The sequence below is a fragment of the Gossypium arboreum genome, chromosome 12, assembly GCF_025698485.1.
Source record: "Gossypium arboreum isolate Shixiya-1 chromosome 12, ASM2569848v2, whole genome shotgun sequence".
Taxonomy (NCBI): Eukaryota; Viridiplantae; Streptophyta; class Magnoliopsida; order Malvales; family Malvaceae; genus Gossypium; species Gossypium arboreum.
The window spans coordinates 100,637,148-100,657,624 of NC_069081.1; the positions used below are offsets into that span (position 1 = coordinate 100,637,148).

Here is a 20,477-nt window from a genome sequence, read left to right on the forward strand (position 1 = left end):
ATCGTTTCAGTAAGCCAACATTTTATTAAAATGGCTAAGTTTTGAGATGATCCAATCACACCTAATTAAAAAGGATTTGTGACGACTCCATTTTCATTTTAAAATAAAAAAGTCAATATCCAAAAAAAAGGGTTTTGACAAGCAATATTACATTTTTAATTCCTATTAACCAAATCATATAGAATGGATATTCAGATCAATCCACCATCATACCAAATACGCATCAAGTGTTAATCGGGCATAAATGAACCGATGGCATAAATGAACCGATCACACCAACCACACCAGAATATGCCCGTACTCCTAGGGTATTAAAGAACTATCACAATATGTAATGCACAATGCTAAATCTCCCACCTATCAAAACGGACCTTATGACATGCCAACTATACTCGTGACTCTATTCGGCAACGTTAATAGAGCAAATATCATCATTATTAATTTTATAATATCATCAAGCATATGTATATTCATTCAACCAATAGATCACAAATCACTCAATCAAGTATAAATGTACCTGTCGAACACATTCTTTTTTATAGTTAACAATTCCTGAACATATATTGGTTCAAACATATATATTTAGTTATTTTATGAACTCAAGTTATTAGAACATAAACTAGAGTATCTATCCGTTGACGACTTTGGATTTCCTTTTGTCTGAGGATGATCATGCATTGTCTTTAGCTACAAAATTAAACCCGAATAGAGAAAATTCATTAATTAGACAATCCAACATATTATAAACATGAATGCATTTTATTTGATTTAGTCCCTATACATCCTAATATCTGAAATGCTCGTTTCCCACCATTTACCCGGTCGAATTTAAATTTAACTTAATAAATATAGTACAAAGACCTCCTACAACCATTATTCATTTTTAACCCTGAATTTATATCCTTACAATTTAGTCCTTAATTACATATAGTTTAACTATATAATCTAAGTTGAATTTAACATTTTTTTACTATAATTTTAACGTAATCTATTACAGTCTTAACTAGTTGCAACATGCATGAATTAAATCTCTAAATCTTAAATTTTCTCAAGCTTTCCATCAATGGAAAAACTAAATAAAACTTATCAACACATTAATCTAATGCTTGGTTTTTCATATCTAACATTGTTTAACAAGGATTCAACAAAAATCACAATGAAAACTTAGCAATTTTCCTTTAGCAAGCCACGCCGATGGTAAAGGCTCGAGAGGAAAATTCTTTTCTTTTATTTCTCTTGTTTGGTTAACTTAAGCGGTCAAGGAAGAAGAGAATTAACTCTCTTTCATTCCGCTTCACTCACTTTTATACTTGGATTAATGGTAGGTCTAATTTTAACTAATTAGCATATAACCATAATAAAATTTAAATTATATTACTAATGATAGTTGACATAATCATATCAGTCCTCTATCTTAATTTTATTTTGATATAATTATTCTACAGCCCTAGTTTTCTTATAAATAACTATATATTAGGTATACAACAAATCATATAAATAACTAGTTTTGTTGCCCATTTGGATCTCCTTGGTTCTACTATTAGTAGCTTTATCAGTGGGATTATTGATTGTAATTGTTATTAATTCCTTTACAAAAGTTGATAGAGTTTAATTTGTTCCACAATTTTAACATTATGAGGAAACCATTCCCACTCAAGAAAATTTGCATTTTTGTCTTTAACAAATCCTTCATACGTATCTTTATGAATTGTATCATATATGCCTGAATAGTAATTTTATCAGCCTTAAAGTAGTAGAAATTATTGCAAAAGCCAATAAAATAATGATGCTAAAAATATACTTTGTTTTGCATAAATTGTTTTATTTTCAAAATTGCATATAATTTTACTCAATTTTGATAAAATAATAACTAAAACACTCAAATTAAATAATACATATCTATTGTTCTTGGTGAAACATGACAACTATAATGAAAACTATTAAATGAGGACTATGAAAACCAAAATGTTTTTAACCCTTAGATCGAGTCATAGTTTTATGATTTAATTTGAAATAAAAATCAAAGCATCCAACCTTTACTCTCTTTTTTTAATTTCACAGTGTTGTTATAGGTATTAATTCTCAACATTATTAATCAATTGGCATGCACTACAACCAAAATATGAGTAAAATATTTATCAAATCCAGAGTGTTTAATGGCAATACTAACCAACCCACATATATTTTGGTATTAATAATATTGAGAATATGAGTTGAAATTGGAGTATGCAAAATGAGTGAGTATGTGAATGTGATGCCAATCCTCAAGGACAAGATTTACATCCAACATAGCATCCAATGCGCCATCCCCTTCAATAATCAGATTTTCAGTATCTCCAATCAATCTTGAATTTTTTGAGTTTCCTAAGTTCAAGCACTTTTGACTTTTCAAATCAAATAAAATTTGAACATTTGCATTCAAAATTTTGAAACCAATACCACAAGCACTATTCTTTTTTATTTTCACAATATAAAATTCCGAATCAAAATTTGTTAGAAAAAGAAAGTGAAGGTGTCAGATATAATGCCGCAAGAAATGTGGTACAAAATACCCCCAAAATGCTGAAAATAGAGGAATAGTGAGGCAGAAGGCAGACAGCTACAAGCGAAAAATGACAGGCAAACAACTGCAAAAGTATTACCAACAGTGGCATCAGTCATGTAAAAGCCATCTGTCACCCTTTCCAACCCAACTCTTCACTTTATCCATCGGTTTTCCCTCTTCATTTCTCGTCCAAATTCAATCAAATACTAACTTATTTGTATTGGTTTGGAGCTCTTTTGGATTACTTTTTCCAAGTGTGGTTCGATCAAAATTAACAAATTCCTCAAAAGAGTCAATATTATTCTCCGGTTAAGTTAAGAGTTTTTCTTTTGACTATAAAAGGTTCGAGAGTCTAAAGATGTCGCTTGAAATGGGAGTTTATAAAGTAACTGCACCTAGTAAGAATGAACGTGCATGGGTATAATCACTTACAAAAGAAAATGAGAACAAACAGTACTATGCCTCTTCTCTATTGATCTATATCCTATAGGTTGGAGATTGAAACTCTACCATAGGTAAATGATCACCATTTCCTTTGATAGATGACTCTGTGCCACGCACTATTCTTCCTCATAAGGTATTTTCGTTATGTAAACTTGTGCTTCAAGTAATCTTTTTAAATATTTAAGTTTTTATAGAGTCGAGAGATAAAATAACAATTTTAATTGGAGACAATGTTAACTTGCTAAACAAGTATATTGTGACTCTACTAGTAATTGATGTCTCCTAAGTTGAGAGTTTAAATCCTACCATAGATAAATAACCATTATTTGAAGACCTTGAGACAATACCATCTGTTAGGATATTTTCGGATAAGAATACCTTTCCTCAACAAAGATGAAAACAAATTACATTAGAATAAAAATATTTTAGAATACCTTTCTTTATAATGCTAACTAAAATCACTAACCGAGACCAAGGCCTATAGCCATTGCTTAGAATGATAAAAAATTCGGTGCTTTTAGCCATGTATTTGGACAATTGAAATAAAGTGTAATTATTTAGTGCCCTCTTATAATTATTAAAAAAAAAATTCAACTTTAACTATAGCTCTTATACTTATTGATGTGTGTAAATTTAGTCTTTCTATTTTCATTTGTTCAAGAATATCTTTTACTGTTTGAATTGTTTATTTTCAGTACTTTCATTAAATATTTTCATCAACTCTATTAAAATTGGGTATTCAATTCGCCTTAACTCTTTTCTTAAATTATAAAACATATAAAAAAAAACAAAACTTACCCTTAATTGTTACTAGAGATTTTAATATGCAATTCTAATTCAACAACAACAAATAGGTGTGTATTTTCATCAAAAATCATAAGAAATTTAGCGTTGATGAATCTAAATGTTAGCAAATAATGTTATGAGGGGCCTCTCTTTCAAAATAAATTTGAACTAACTTCATTAATGTCTTGGATAACATTGATTTTGACAATAGGCATTCTATTTATCATAAACCTTTAAAATTCATTTATATGGTATGAAGTACTCCAAGACCCAAAGAGGCAAGTGTTTAGCTAGTTTGCTGTTTATATAATATGTATATTCAAAAAAAAGAGGTTGGTTACATCATCATTTACTAAATATACAAAGTATTTGGTGTTGAATGAGAATTGTAGGTTAAATTCTTTAGTAGTGATTAATAGGAACTTTTTATTCTTTTTCTATATTTAGTTTGTTGACACCTTTGTATATGTTTTAACATTATTAATTTTTTTATAGTTAAAGCAAAAAAAAAAAAAAAGGGGGTCAATTTGACAAAAATTGTAAAGGTTGAGGGGCTAAATTTGTGATTATACCTAATATTTTTAGCAAAGTTGACGGGAAAGAAGTTAAAGGGTGGACTGAAAATGAGCAATTTAAAAAGTGGGACGGATTTTGAGCAAATAAAAATAAAGGGACTTAATCCGCACAAAACAACAAATACAAGGATTATTCTTGGAATTTAACCTAAGATATTCTAACATCGACTAATGAAGTATAATTATTTCTTTAAAAAATTAAAAAATAAAACTAAAATGGATTATAACTAACTAGATTTTGTCAACCACAATATGGATGAAATAAAAAATAAAAAAAATAAACCATATACTTCAATTATATTATACAAAAACTAACCAAAAATTGTATTATAAGTAAAATAGTAAAGTGTTTATAAGTGAACTTTCCTTGGGTTTAAACCATAAACATTATATTATTAATTAATCATTTACTTAAAAGAGTTTTAAGTATTTTTATTAATTTTTTAATACATAATTTCATGATTAAATTAATATTGAGTTACTCGTGATATTAACTCAATAAATCACATTATAAAAATATAGATATAAATTATTCCTCAAATTTTAACCTCTTTATAGAACTTGTTGCACATATTCAACCTTTCGATTATACTTCAATCAAAGCCATTAATTATAATAATTATTCAGATATATTAAATATATATAATTATAAATAATGTTGTACTCATTTAAATGAATTCATTAAGACTCTTTAATTACAATGATTAGTTAAATATTTCAAATATATATAAATATAAATAATTACAACTAGTTCAATTATCACTTAGGGCTTCTCAAAAAAATTCAATTTCAGATTTTATAACTAAAAAATTATAAATGAAAATATAAATATTAAATAACTTATTAATAAAGAAAATAAAATAAAAACTTAACTTAAATGCCAAACAAAATCCCATAAAATATTAAAATCTATTAACTTTATAATTGAAAACTGCACAATCCTACTCGAAAGTGTTTTTGTTTTTTTTTTTTCCAAAACCAATGGTGTGACTAATTCACTTGTCACGAGTGTTCTCCAAAGTTGACCGTAAAATGTGTTTCATCACACCTTATAGTTACTCGAAATTAAAGTAAACGTCCGAAGTATAATTTTCAAAAATATTTTATTAACATATTAAATATTGATGTGATAATGAACTGAAGTTAAAGAAATTGAACCCTACAATATAATTTTCGAAAATATTTTATTAACATATTAAATGTTGGTGTAGCAATTGACGTGACAATGTAAAAAAATTACTACCATGACATTTGACATTTTATGTGAAACATACTAAATAAAAAGTTTAGGATAAATTACAATAGTAGTCTAACTCTTTTTTTTATCATTGAAAAGCTAAAAATGTCACCTAATTATTACTAATTTTTCTATTGCCCAACCATTCAGTTTTATCTTTTGGTTATTAGTTGAATAATGGTGACAATTTTTGCAATTTGAAATTAGCATAATAGTAACTATAATCCTTAATATTTATATATTATATCAATTTATTAATTTTAAAAATTTAACACTCAATATTTATGTAATTTTAATTCTATATTTTTATCATTTTTCTTTAATAAGAATTTCAATTTTAAAATATTCCATTTTTATATATTTTTAATTAAATTTAATTGATAAATTTATTTTTTAACTTTTAAATGAAAAGATTGTAAAGAAAAACTTAATTACACACTGCATATTAAAGGTTATATATTTCGATATAATGTATAAATATTAAAAATTAAAAATATTATTATATTAATTTTAAAAATATCATAGTTAATCAATTGGTGACAAAATTTATAAATAGTTGGATAATTATTATAGTAATTTACCAAAATTTTAATTAATTTTTAAAAATTATTTAGGATTTAATTGATTTTTTAAAATTATAAAAAATTGTTTATAAATGAATCAATTTTAAATTATTTTAAAGGGGAAAAAAACTGTTCACCATTTGTAATTTGATTAGACTGCATTCTGAACTAATCGAATCCAGTGATTTTAGGAGGAAATGGAGGGGCAGAGAAGAGGTGGTGGTGAGAGCAGTAAATGGATGTGATTGTGGTCGGCCCCAGCTAACCTGAAAGAGAGAGAGTGCACCTTAGGCTAGCGGTGGGTTCGGGACTTTGGGCACCTATATGAGAGGCTCGGTGATCAACATCAACACCATTGGGCATTGGTTGGTGCAGCTATTTCTAACACCAAAAACAGCTGTGAAGCGTGAATGAGGGCTGCCTTGGTTGCATCAAAAACGAATATTATATTCTATTTCATTCAAATTTTCCATGACTCTTGTCCATGCAAAGTAGTACTACTAGTAGTAAGTCACAAAAAATATATATAATTTCTGTTCAGGGTGTCACTGTTCAGGCCATAAGAGCAATGATTCTTTCTTTGATCATGAACCAACATCGCCGTCGTTTGGCCTTTGGCTGACGCTGTTACTGTGAACTTCCCCCTCCTACTGGTCAACTGGAGCACACTAGTTGAAGTGATTGATGATGGCATTATTTTCTCCACCGTACGAACTTGCACCACCTCCATCCTCAAGCGATGTATCATTATGACACTCATCGACGCTATCGCTATGTTCATCGTAATCATCTTGTTTTTCATTGGGTTTTGGCGAGGGACCACCGATGGACTTCTGCTTTTCACCAACTACAGGAAGTGGAAGTGGCTCAGTCAGTTGTTTCCCGTCTCGAGGCGGCTCAAAAACTACTGGAAGATAGTGATCCATTTCGCATGGGAACTTTGAGTTTCTAAAATGTTCTTTCAACGCCTGCAATCCCTATTTTAATCATTTCATAAACAAATTAGACCCATATAAATGATGAATGAATGAACCTAATGATTTTTGGTCCAACATGAGGCAAATATTATATTAAAAACCTGAACTCTGGCATAAGTGACTTCACAGATTTTTCTTGAGTTGAAAACTTCCCAATGTTGATGGTGGAAGGCCTTGTAAAATCTCCAAGTTGCTTGCGGGGATGTCATGTTCACAAATCCATATCCCACATTACACTTGTTGCTGGATTTTTTAAATTCAAAGAAAAATGTGCAAACAATGAATCTTACATACAATAATCTTGATTTCAATACACTATCAACGGATTTATATATAGGATCTATGTACAAACTCAAGGAAAAAAGGGGGGCAGAAAAGAAAATTACTTGAAATCAATGGGGAGGTAGACGAAATCGTAAGAAGATAAAGGCTGATCATCGCCGGCGTCGACAATTTGCTCGTTGCAGTGAATACAGTGATTGTCAAGCATGTTCAACAACAACTGCTGACTGCAAAATGCCATATTCAAAGGCACATAAAAATATGAAATAACAAAAAGAAATGCAATCGTGTTATTTTCTATTTAAGTAACAGTTGGTAAAAAAGACAAACCTATATTTATTGGGTATGTTCTTAATCATGACGGTAGTCCTTGAATCTTTACAGTTCGATTCCGCCATAGCATCTTCGCTTATTAAGAAACGAGGATCAAATTTCCTCCCTTGTTTGCCTTTCCATGGCCTTCCCCTACATTGCTGCTGCTTAACCCCGTTGCTAATCCTCTGTGGGGACTGGTTGTTTTGGTTCTTCGCAACCTTGTTTGCAGCTGCTCCACCACCAACGACCGCCGTTGCAACTGAACTCTTCTTGCTTTCCTTAATCTCATTAGGGCTTCCCTTGCGAGAATCAGACAGGTTCTCGGTAGGGGATTGGCTTCGAGAAAGAAAAGAACGAGGAGGTATGTTGGCAGAATATCTACCGGAACCGGAGAATCTACAAGTTAACGACGGTGAAGAAGAAGGGTGATTATATTTACTGGCAGTGAATGAAATATTGGGAGTGCAAGGTTTGAAAGGCTTAACATGGTTGGCAATATTAGCATTGAAGAACTTGCTGTTATACCCTCCGGGTCGACTGAATTCAATGACAACTTGCTTCCCATTGATTTCTTTTCCATTCATTTCTCGTAAGGCTTTAGCCGCATCTCTTACATCATAAAACTCCAAGAACTTTTGGTGCTTCTTCAACGGCGTTTCTCTCAGTTCCTTCACGGGACCTATCAACAAATTTATAAAACAAGGCAGCCTAAGTACCAACCAATCAAACCCTTTTTGACTGTGTTTTTCATATAGGAAAGGCGAAACACTTAACTTACCATAAGCTTGGAAAATTTCTTTGAGTTTAGAAGTGGAAACACCGGGGTCCAGATTGAAAACTACAAGAGTTCCTTGATTATTCCCGTCAGGCAAAGCATTAGTGGCCGGAATAATAAAGTGGGCCCAAACAGCTCTCCTCGATATCAGTCCAGGCTCAGGAGTATAGGCGTTGGTCTCCCCTGGTTCGGACCCGGCTGCACCACCCCTGGCTTCTTGTTGCATGTGCTGCTCTCGTATTTCATTCAACGCTCGCTCCGCATGTCTCACATCATAGAAATGAACCGTCACGATTCCTTCTCCCACCCTTTCCATCTGGACCCCGCGTATTTCCCCGAACACTTCCAGTTCTTCCCTCACTTTACACTCGCTCACATCGCATGGAACGGACGTCAACACTAAAGCCCTCGTCGCCGTCGCAGCAGGGGGCGGAAGAGAAAGCGGCGGTTCGGGTAAAACCATCGTGGAATCTGTAACGTACGCTGCTGGCAAAGGTGCAGGTACAGGTACCGCCACATGGAACTGTGCTACGCCACCACCAGAAAACGACAACGTTAAGGGTGCAGCGTAGGGGTAGTAAAGTTGGGACGGTCTGAAGAGAGGAATTTGGGGTTGGAATAGTGTGTTTTGGGCGGGCCAAAATTCTTGTGCAGACGGGTCTAGGTAATTTCCAGTGAACCGTACCGGCCCGGTTTCCGCCATGGCTGTCTCAGAGCTGAGAAACAGTACCCAAAAAAGAAAAGCTAAAAAGGACAAACCTTTGCTTTGCTTTGCTTTAAAAGAAAAAACTGAAAATTTATCTACGAGGAACTGTGTTTATTGAGTTAAAAACCCAAGTAATCAAATTTTTCGTTTGTTTGTTTGTTGTTTTCCATCTCCCAAAAGTGTTCCACAGACAGAGTTGAGAAACTTGAAAGTCGCTAGTATAAATGTAGAAGAAAAGGAGTGACTTTGGTGTTTTGGCCCTTTTCCTTGGTTTTACAATACATGCATTTATACATGGTTTCCAAGACAAAGGCTGCTACAAACGCCAATTGCCAATTACCACCTCATTGAAGACATGAATTTACCAGTAAAGCCATTTGGTTTTGGGATAATATATAATTTAACCCTTGAACTTCTCTATTTGTACCTAGTTGGTCTTTAAATTTTTTTAGACCTAATTGATCCCTAAACTTCTATTCTATCAATCAAGTTGAACCCTCCACACCAACACCGTTAGTTTGTGCTTATGTGACATTTATAACAAATGTGGCCATGACACGTGGTAGCCTCACACCAACACTGTTAGTTTGTGTTTATGTGACATTTCTAATAAATTGAGTGATGCCACATGACAGCCTTTTAGAGTGCCACGTGACAAATATAATTTATATATTTATATTATAGTTTTTAATTTATGTTTGTCATGTGTTATATGGAGAGATTGCCATGTGGCACTATTAGATTGGCTAATAATATCAAGTCAACATAACTAGCAATGTTAATGCAAAGGTACTGATTTAATTGATGGAATACAAGTTAATGGACCAACTATTCAAAAAAATTTATAAACCAATTTGTATTAAATACAAATGGACAAGTGCAGGGCCAAATTATACATTAACTCTATTGTTTTGTTTTTTATTTGGGATGATGATTGATGAAGAATCGAACGTACACGTGGCAATAGGACAAATATTTGTGGGGTTGTCATTGCCAAATTGCCAAAACCCCCACGGACATGCTACTCTTCATGTTAGTTTTCTGACGAGTAAATTTTTATAAATTTATCTACATCTTGTGTTTATCAATTCTAATAGATTTACATTGAATTATTCTAATTTTAAATATACTTAGTTGGCATCGACTCGATTAAGTAACGAAAAATAAAAATAACGTAAGAAATTAAGAAATTAAATACAAATTTAATGTAAAAAAATTTCTCCAAAGAGGATAAAAAATCACAGGCAAAGATAATTTTATTATAATAGAAAAAGAAAGAAGAGTATAAAAGACGGAAATAAAAACTAAACCCCAAACTCGAAAACAAAGAACTCTCAAAACGTAAATACAAAATTCTCCAAAAGTGTTATGAGATCTAATCTTTTAATAAGTGTATTTTCTAATGTTGTAAAAGAGTCTATTTATAGGTTAAATAAATTATGCTAATAAATGTTAAATATATTATACTAATAAATACTAAATCTTCTAGAAATAAAATATATTTTGTTTAACTTGACTTGCAAGCAATTTCTTATTTAACAGTAATTTAGGTCACAAACTCTAACAATCTCTACCTTGACACGAATTATCACAACATCATCTTTGTTGAAGCCCGCCACGGGCCTATCTTGAATTATATAAGGAATTAACTAAGTCAAATTTGTGCATTCGACTTGTGCACTACCAAATCAAAACTAACCCGAGTCTGATTTTCACGAACACAATGCCCTATCCTTTCAAAACATGCATAAAAAAGAGAACATCTTTTCAACGAAACAGTCATACTTTTTTCCCTCCTATGACCAAGTTGTCTCCATTCCAAACGAATTGACTCCGACTCCATAACGGACAAGGGATGTTCGGTTTCACCAGTCACTATAGAATCTTCCATAATATAAAGATTGCCGGTCATTTTACCTTTTAACAAAACAAGAGCTCTACGATACACCTTAATGCCGCTCGACTCGATGTTGATTCTACAACCTTTTGAGTCTAAAATACTCAAGGAGATGAGATTCTTTTGTAAATCAAATACACACCTGACATTTGAGAATGTCCTAATCGTCTCATCGTGCATTTTAATTTTAATAGTACCAATATCACTTACCTTACTGAATGAATAGTTTCTCATATGCACAACTCTACCTTCAACCGAATTGTACGTGGAGAACCATTCTCTATTGGGACACATATGGAAAAAAATCTCAGATCTAAAATCCATTCGGAGCTCACTCATTGGCACTAATAAGAAATCATCACCTCTTTCGTCGGCCAAATTAGCACCAGCTACATCTTTCTCATTACTCTAAGTAGTCCTTTTATTTCGGAGTTTATAACTATAACAATTCGTTTTCAGTGAAATCGGAACAGTAGTTTCAGGACCACAAATCCGAGGTAGAAAGAAAATTTATTTTAATATTATTTTATGGTCTACAGTATGATAGAAATATTGTATGAAGATTTCGTTAAGAAATTTTACCACTTACATGTTTAATCTGATAAAAATGACTAAATTGCATAAAGTGCAAAAATTAAATTCTAATAGCTAAAGGTATTAAATAGTTATGGAATTTTAAATTAGAGGTCCTTATATAGTAAATAGACCATTTAGAGTAGTTAGTGGATAAGAATGATTATTCATCATTGGAAATTTAATAAATTATTAAGGTTAATTTTGAAAAATAAATGATAAATGGTGATAAATAAATAAAATAATCTAATATCATCATCTTTTACCAAATAAAAGAAGAAAAAATGGAAACCTTAGTCATGGAAGCTTGAAATTAGCAAGCTTATTTTTACTCATTTAGGTATATATTTTTATCCCGTTTTTAATAATTTTTATGATTCCAAGATCTAATAGCTTAATCTAACTATCTCGAGGAATAATTTGCAAAACCGTTAAAGCATTAGGATTTTTCCATGGATGAGTATGCTTGAATTTTGAAGTTTTATGATAGAAAATGAAAGGTTGTTGTTAGATAAACAACTTTTGTAAAGAGAATTTTGATGAAATTATCAATTAGGGACTAAATTGAAAAGATGATAAATTTATAGTAAAATTTGAATTTTTGAAATATATGGGTTGTTATTAATATGTATAAAAAACGGCTAGGCTTGAATAAGAATTAAATTGTATAAATTTCATTTTCCAAGTCTAGGGACTAAATTGTAATTAACTAAAAGTATAGGGGCAAAATAGTAATTTTACAAAAAATGTGGGTTGGATTAAATTGAATATGAATTATATTAAATTGAGTTAAATTCATTCTAATAGATCTGGATAGACCTAATACAAAATTAGATCGTGGCAAAGAAAAAGTATCGAACTAGTAGCCTCTGTATTTACGAAAACTTAACGAGATAAGTTCGTGTAACTAAATTGTATATTTATATGTTTTAAAATTGAATGTTGTTGTGTGTGATTTGTACAAATTTTCATGTGTAATTATGATCACATATCCGATAATTATCGAATCTCGTTTGAACATTAGAAATTAGAAAGATACAAATGACATGTTATTAGGGTTCCCGATATGGTTGTGATCCTGCATGTGTCGCGGACACACCACAGCTCTCATGAGCTTTCCGATACTTGGGTCTCATAAGCTTCTCAATATTTGGCTCGCAAGCGCTTCCCGATATATAGCTCGTATGAGCTTCCCTTTACTTAGCTCACATGAGCTTCCCGTTATATGGCTCGAAAAAGCTTCTCGTTTACACGCTTGTATAAGCATACAAGTACATGAATTAACGGGTTACAAATTTGTGCACTTTATATGTATTACTCGTGTATCCAACGATATTTTAAATGGTTCAACAGACAAAGTTCTGATATGAAACAATATGAGTTCAAATTGAACAATTACGGGTATATACTTGAATTACATGGAAATGATATTACATGATATATTGAAATATGAGATGGATGATACATATATGTGAATCTTACCCAGTGATTATGTACATCCATGTTTATTGGTTATGGAAAGTGTTACATGGCTAACATATTGAGCATATGTGTTTAGGTTTTTTGCCAAATTATTTTGGTTATATTAGCATGCTTACCTTAAATATGATTAAATGGTAAGCTAATTTCCTTGTTATACGAGCTTACTTATCTTAAATGCTTACTCTGTGTTATTTTTCATGTTTTATAGTAATTCGGAAGCTCATTTTGGTTGGAAGCTGGTCGGAGCAATTTCACACTATCCATCAGCCTTTTCGGCATAATTAGTAAATTAATTTTGGTTATAATGGCATGTATAGGTTAATTTGGCCAATGATGGCATATAAATGTTTTGTTGGAACTAGCCATTTGAATGGCTTGTGATGGATAAATTTTGATGTGTATGTAAGTGGCCTTATCATGTTTGATGTGTGTTTGAAATGGTTGAATGATGGAAATTTTATAAGTATATTGATGGTTGGGTTAAATAGGTATATTTGGTAAATTATGCATATATGTATTTGGTCATATAGGTGAAATCGGTTATTTGATTTATATAAGTTATGTTGTCATTTAAAGAGCCTGAGGGCATATTGTTGGTATATAATAGTATTACATGTTTAAGTATTGATTCTGGCTTGATTTGAATGCCTTGTTTATGGCTTGTTGATGTCCAAAATGAAGATTTAGGTTGATGACAAACTGGCTGAGAAATATAGCTAGGAAAATGACCTATTTTTGTCCACAAGGGCGTGTGTTTTAGTCGTGTGTGACACACGACCAGGTGACACGGTTGTGTATCCCCTGCATATTTATTTGCACAAAACAAAATGCTCACACGGCTTAACACACTGGCGTGTTGCTTGGCCGTGTGACCCAAGTCAGAGAGTTCACAAGTTTGGACACGGGCTGGGACACAGTCATGTGAGCCACACGGGCGTGTGTCCCCTATACCTTTGAAAATTTTAATGTTTTCTAAAAAATTTTTACTACCCGATTTAGTCCCGGCTTATTTTTAAAATGTATTTTGGGCCTCGAAGGCTCGTATAAAGGACATTATATTTGTTTTTGATTGGTTTTCGATATGAATATTATTTTATATGAAATATCTGTTTATTTGATTTGTAAACTCCGGTAATGCTCTATAATCCTGTTCCGACAAGAGATACGGGTTAGGGGTGTTACAATAACAATCTACTTTGACGTGACCTAACTTCTTACAATAGCGACACTTTTTGTTTCACTTCTTTGATGTTACCAAATCGGAAGCTTGCTTATCTGCATTGTTATTCGAACCAAACTCATTGCCAAGTTTGTCTTTACTCAATAAATGACATTTCACATCCTCGAACTGGAGTTTGTTTCTACCATAAATCAATTTCTCCTTGAAATACTTGTATGAAGAGGGTAAAGAGCACAATAATAGCATAGTCTGATCTTCATCGTCAATCTTAACCTCAACATTCTTTAAATCATTCAAAAGAGTAATAAATAGACGTTGTTTTAACACTAAATGATTAGTAAAAAACTTAGTCGTATAAAGAGTTTCTAACCTTTTCCACAAGACGGATAAGGTTTTCTCCATTAATACCTCCTACAATACCCTATTTGTGAGGCACATTTGGATTGCAGATAGGGCCTTTTTATCAAGCTCTTTTCATTCTGTTTGATCTAAATTCTCAGGCTTTTTCTCGGTAATGACCTTTTTCAGGCCGGTCTGAACTAAAATTGTCATCATCCAAACTTGCCACAAATTAAAATTTGTGACACCATTGAACTTCTTGATGTCAAACCTTATTGCTACCATCTCTAAACGGGCTAGTCTACAAAATTGAACTTACTTCGATACCACTTGTTGAGGATCAACCTAATTAATCAATAAACAAGTAAAAATAGCAGAAAAAATTAAGAAATTAAACACAAATTTAGCTGGAAAACCCCTTCCAAATAGGATAAAAAACCACAAGCGAATATAATTTTACTATAATGGTAAAAGAACAAATAGTATAAAAGATGGAGATAAAAACTAAACCCCGAAACCCGAAAACAAAGAACCCTCAAAACGTAAACACAAAATTCTCCAAAAATGTTATAAGTTTTTATCTTTTAATGGGTGTATTTTCTAAGGTTGTAAAAGAGTCTATTTATAGGCTAAATTCTTAGGTCAAAAAAATTATGCTAATAAATGCTAAATATATTATATCAATAAATACTAAATCTTCTAGAAATAAAATATATTTTATTTAACTTAACTTGCAAGCAATTTCTTATTCAACAGGAATTTGAGTCACACAACTCTAACAATACTTTTTGTAATTTCAAATGCTTTGATATTTGTTGATACAAGTGGTCAAGAAAGAAATAAAGAGGAAGATGTGGTAGAGTAAGGAAAATCGATTTACTTAAACAAACGGAAAGTTGAAAAAAAGGAGGTAAGTAACAATGAGGACGAATGAGGTTGAATGGTGTAAGAACGTAAGGTTTTTGATAGGCTAGAGGTTCGATCCTTTCTCGTCATTCTAAAATATATTTATAGAGAATGAAGTCTTGTACTTAGTGAGGCCACATCATTGAAAAACACGAGACATAGTGATTATGTGGCCAACCAAGTGGCAAGGCTGTTGTACATGTGTTGTCGCGTAGTGCGATGTGACTCTGACATAGTACGAAGTTGTTACGCCTAGTAGTACATTGGTGGTCTCCCTACGGAGATGAATGTGTTCTTGCTAATTGCGGGTGGCATGAAGGATGAGGCATTTGGGTGGCTGAGTGGGTTTAGGGTTCAGGGTAAAAAATTACTAAAATTATGTATCAATGACATGGAAGAAATTGTTAAAATGTCATTAAATAATTGGAAATGAATTATAAATGATATGGTGGAAAAGGTCCATGAAATAATTTCTCATAATTAAATGGTTTTTATTTTTATTTTAAATAATTTAGTAGATTAAGATGTTATTAATTTAACGCAGATAATAAAAACTTAGTTTAAAAAAGTTAGCCAAATTTGGATTTGAAAATGATAGATGGTACACATGTAGCTCATAAAAAATATAAAAGTGGTTTATAAGTACTTGGCCAAATAAGACATCATATCTATAAACTTTATATAAAAGGATTTGGACTTTTCTTTTGTTGGCACATGGCCCATTTTGCCCTTTTACATTATACAAAAGTGGTTAAATTTTGATTTTGATTTTTATTTAAGATTTAATTTTATACTTTAATTTTTAACATAATTTGATGATATTTTTTATAATATTATTAATTAATTTAATATTTAATATTATTAACTTTTTATAAAAGTATTATGTAATTATATTTAATTTGAATGCATTAAAAATTTTAGAGGTTAAAATGTGGCTTCATATTTCTTTTGAGTTTGCATTACTTTTAGGGGTGTTTGGTAAACAGAATTTTGGGCCATTTAGTTGATTTGAGCAAAAATGAAAGATTAGGTAGTCAAACTCTCTAATTTGTGTTGGGTGAATGGAGGTTTGCAAGTACTTGTTAAGCTAAAACCTCCAAAATAAAAAACAGAATGATGGATAACTTTTTTCACAATCGATTGTGAATGAAATATGTGGAATATCATATCCGATCATACTTGTTTAAAATTACTCCTTTGCCACATGTATATATTTCTTGAATATTTATGTACTCTTATTTTATTCTTAATTTATTGATGTAAAATGATTTTTATACAACTTTATGTTAATTGAAATATGCTACTTGACAAATTTATTCAGAGTGTGATGTAATTATCACTAATTTACATACTAAGAACATGACATAATTATCACTAAGAAATTTGTAAATAATGAACTTAAGGATTTTGTTTATTTAAAATTTTAAAATATTCACTAATTAATTTCCATAATAGATGTTTTAATTCCTTGGTAATAGTGTTTTATTTCAATAATTTCACTTAATAAAGACTAATTATAAACAGAAAAATACTTAACAATAAAATGTGTCATGCCCTTATTTATCATTTTACACATATTAGCTTTCAACTATCAACTAAGTTTTACCAAACACTTTTAAATAAAATAATTAATAGAATCAAGTGGTCAAACCAGCCGCTGCAATCAACAATATCAACAGAGCCTTTTTCCTTTTTACATTAAGAAAATGGTCAAGCTTCAATTTTTGCCCATATATTATGTTGAAACTTGAGATTTAATCTATATGCTTTGATTTTTTTATATTATTTGTTTACTCTACATGTTTAATGTCATTAGTTAGTTTAAATAGTTAATTATTTAAATGAAAATGTTGATGCCAATTTTTCAGCTAATTTTTAGAAATATGTTGTAAAAAAAACTTATTTGAGAAAGTAGGTTTTTTTTTTTTTGAAATTTATCAATCTACGTTGTTTTTTGAGGGAGAAAGGAAAATACATCCTACAGGGTGCGCTTTCAACCACATTAGCTGAAAACGCGTCTTACAAGATGCATTTTCACTAAAAATTGATAACTTGGCTTTTTTGGTCATGTAGTTAAGTGTTAATGTTTTTAGCATTGAGTTCCGGGTTCGATTCCTCTCCTACTTACATTTGTATTTTTTGTTTCATGTTGTTGAAAGCTTTTTTTTTTTTAATTAACTTTTTCTACCCATTAGCTCTTACGGTTAGATGGCGAAATAATTATGATCTCATCCTTAAGACTTAAGTTCAATTCCTCCTATAAATATTTTAATATGTATTTTTATTTCATGTTATTTCAAGTTTTTAATTAATATTTATAATTAATAAATATATTATTTTGAATATTTTTATTTTTAATTAGTAATTTTTTATTTATAAAATCAAATAATAAATACATAATTGTTTTTTAAAAACATCAACTAATTCTTTCGATATATTTTTCTTTATATATAATATTTATATGCCAAATATTTATTTTCTCCACCTATATTGTGGAGGTATGGCGATTTCTAATATTATAAAATAAAATAATTATTTCAAATATCATTGTTTTTCATCTAAAATATATAATATGTCAATTTACTACACTCATGATATGAATTGAAAACTAAATATTACACATATAAAAATCATATTTACTAAAAAATGATATTTTTAATATTTATTTGATTTTATAAATAAAAGAGTTATTAATTAAAATATAAATTAAAAATAAATATTTATTAATTATAAACATTAATTAAAAATAAAAAACTTAAAACAACATGAAATAAAAAATACATATTAAAATGCTTATAAGAGGAATCAATCAAACTTATGACTTAAATATGAAACCATAATTATTGAACCATCTAACTAAAAGAGTTAATGTATCAAAATATTAATTAAAAACAAAAAAAGAGAATATAAAACAACATGAAATATAAATGTGAGTAGGAGAAAAATCAAACCTAGAACTTAAGGCTAAGGCACTAACCCGTGACCATCTAACTAAAAGAGTAAGTTTGTCAATTTTCAGTGAAAATGCGTATTGTAGAATGCGTTTTTAGCTAATGTGGTTGAAAGTGTATCCTATATGATATGTTTTCTTTTATTTTAAAAAAAAACAGCATAAATGGTAAACTTTTTATTTTAAAAAAACAGCCTATTTTCTCAAATAAGTTTTTTTCAACACATACATATAAATTAACCTAATTTTTCTTAAGAACACTACTTCAATGAAAAATATATTTTATTATGACGATTTTGGATGAGTGTTTTAAGAAAAAATTTCACCAATATTTTCAACATCATTTTTATTATATGACTTATAAGGAAATATATTTTTAAATTTTAAAATATTACACCGATAAATTTAATAAAATAATTTCTAACTATCTAAATTTTTAATTTAAAAATAAAAACATATTTTTAATTCTTTAGTAATTTATTTTATACAGTTTTATATTGAAATTAAATCTGTTGACTTGATTTCAAAGTGGGACAGAGGGTATGTTCCCTGATGCAGGCACAGGAGTTGATGGGCCACTCCACTCGGTATACGGGATATATAATGATAAAAAGAGTGTGAAAGGGATGTTTCTTTCATTCTTTGATGATCTTTTCCATGGCTAGAGAACCCCAACCTTTTTCCTTTCCTAAATGGAGATTGTGATATATAATATATAATCACACCAGAACAACCATTCTGTCTGCACACTAGCCTTTTTACTACTTTATTTTGTGTAGGAGAAAGGCTACTAACAAGATTTTATACGTAGAGAATGATTAAGTTAAAAGTAAAAATAATGCTGCAAATCTTATATATTATTACTGAATCAATAATCTTGTTTCCAAACCAAAAAAAAAAAAAAGTTTTCATTAAAATAACTTTTTCTAAATTTGTAGGTAGATGGCATCCTTATTTTTTACTAATAATATACTGTCAATATATCAAATTTATCTAAAGGTTTTAATATTTTCTATCAAGAGAATATCGTTTATATGCTCGATAAAAGTTCTAATCACTATTCTAATTAAATATAAGTATATTATATACATTGATAAGAATATTAAGCATTGAAATACAACTTACATTGATAAAAATTTGAATAAAAAACTAAATCTATTAAAATTGAAATAAAAGGTAAACAAATATTAGGCTATATATTTATATAGATGGTAAAAGTAAGCACATTGTTTTTTATTTGATAAAAAATAAAAATGAAAAATAAAAGAAATTAATAAATTTGAAAAAGAAAAGTTTTTTTAATTTACATATTTAATTTATAATATCACTTACCATAGTTAAATTTATGCATTATTTAGTTAATATTGATGAAAAATCTTATCATCCTTTTGGATAGATCGTCGTCCAATACATGATCTAATTACTCACATAGTTTGGAAAGCAGGGTATAAGAATAGGGTTTGCATGTATTTTTTTTTAAATTAATGCATAGATGAGGGAATTGGAATATATTAGAGGTAGGTAGGGCAGACAAAGGGGACCATTAGAGTTTAGATCATCCTTAGATGCTCCCCCTTTCTCCTTGTTACCAGGAATCTTGCCTTCCCCTTCTTCTGCTTCTTTTAATTTAAGCTGCTGGCCCCTCTTCCAACCCACCATGCTACATTCTTGTTTGCTGCTTAGAGATGATGGAGTGAGATGGGATGGGAACTATTCAAATATATATTTGTAAGTAATCTATCAGAGGATATATTTCGTTATATGTATAAAAAAAAAAAAAAGTAAATTAATAATTTTAGAAGTCGAAATGGGGATAGGACAGGAAATCATTTACCTAAATGATCCCATTGCGTCATTTTAAAATATACTCGCCATTCAAATAAATGATCTGTACATAGAGGCAGGAAAAGGTGGTAATTAATGGCATTGGCAAATGGAGAGGTGG

At 30.2% G+C, this 20,477-nt stretch overlaps 1 protein-coding gene across 2 annotated transcripts; it reads right to left on the bottom strand.

Annotated features, from left to right (window-relative positions):
• Positions 1–6,576: 6,576 nt before the first annotated feature.
• On the bottom strand, positions 6,577–9,479 carry LOC108477427 (protein terminal ear1 homolog). Of its 2 annotated transcripts, XM_017779968.2 has the most exons (6): positions 8,503–9,479; positions 8,250–8,403; positions 7,740–8,120; positions 7,514–7,636; positions 7,229–7,370; positions 6,577–7,127 (listed from the first exon to the last, which is right to left on the bottom strand). In XM_017779968.2, exons 1-6 carry the CDS (start codon positions 9,200–9,202, stop codon positions 6,819–6,821), a joined length of 1,809 nt encoding a protein of 602 aa, XP_017635457.1. In that variant the 5' UTR covers positions 9,203–9,479; the 3' UTR covers positions 6,577–6,818. The 2 variants fall into 2 exon arrangements, with proteins under 2 accessions (XP_017635457.1, XP_017635456.1); XM_017779967.2 differs by having other exon boundaries at positions 7,740–8,403.
• Positions 9,480–20,477: the final 10,998 nt, after the last annotated feature.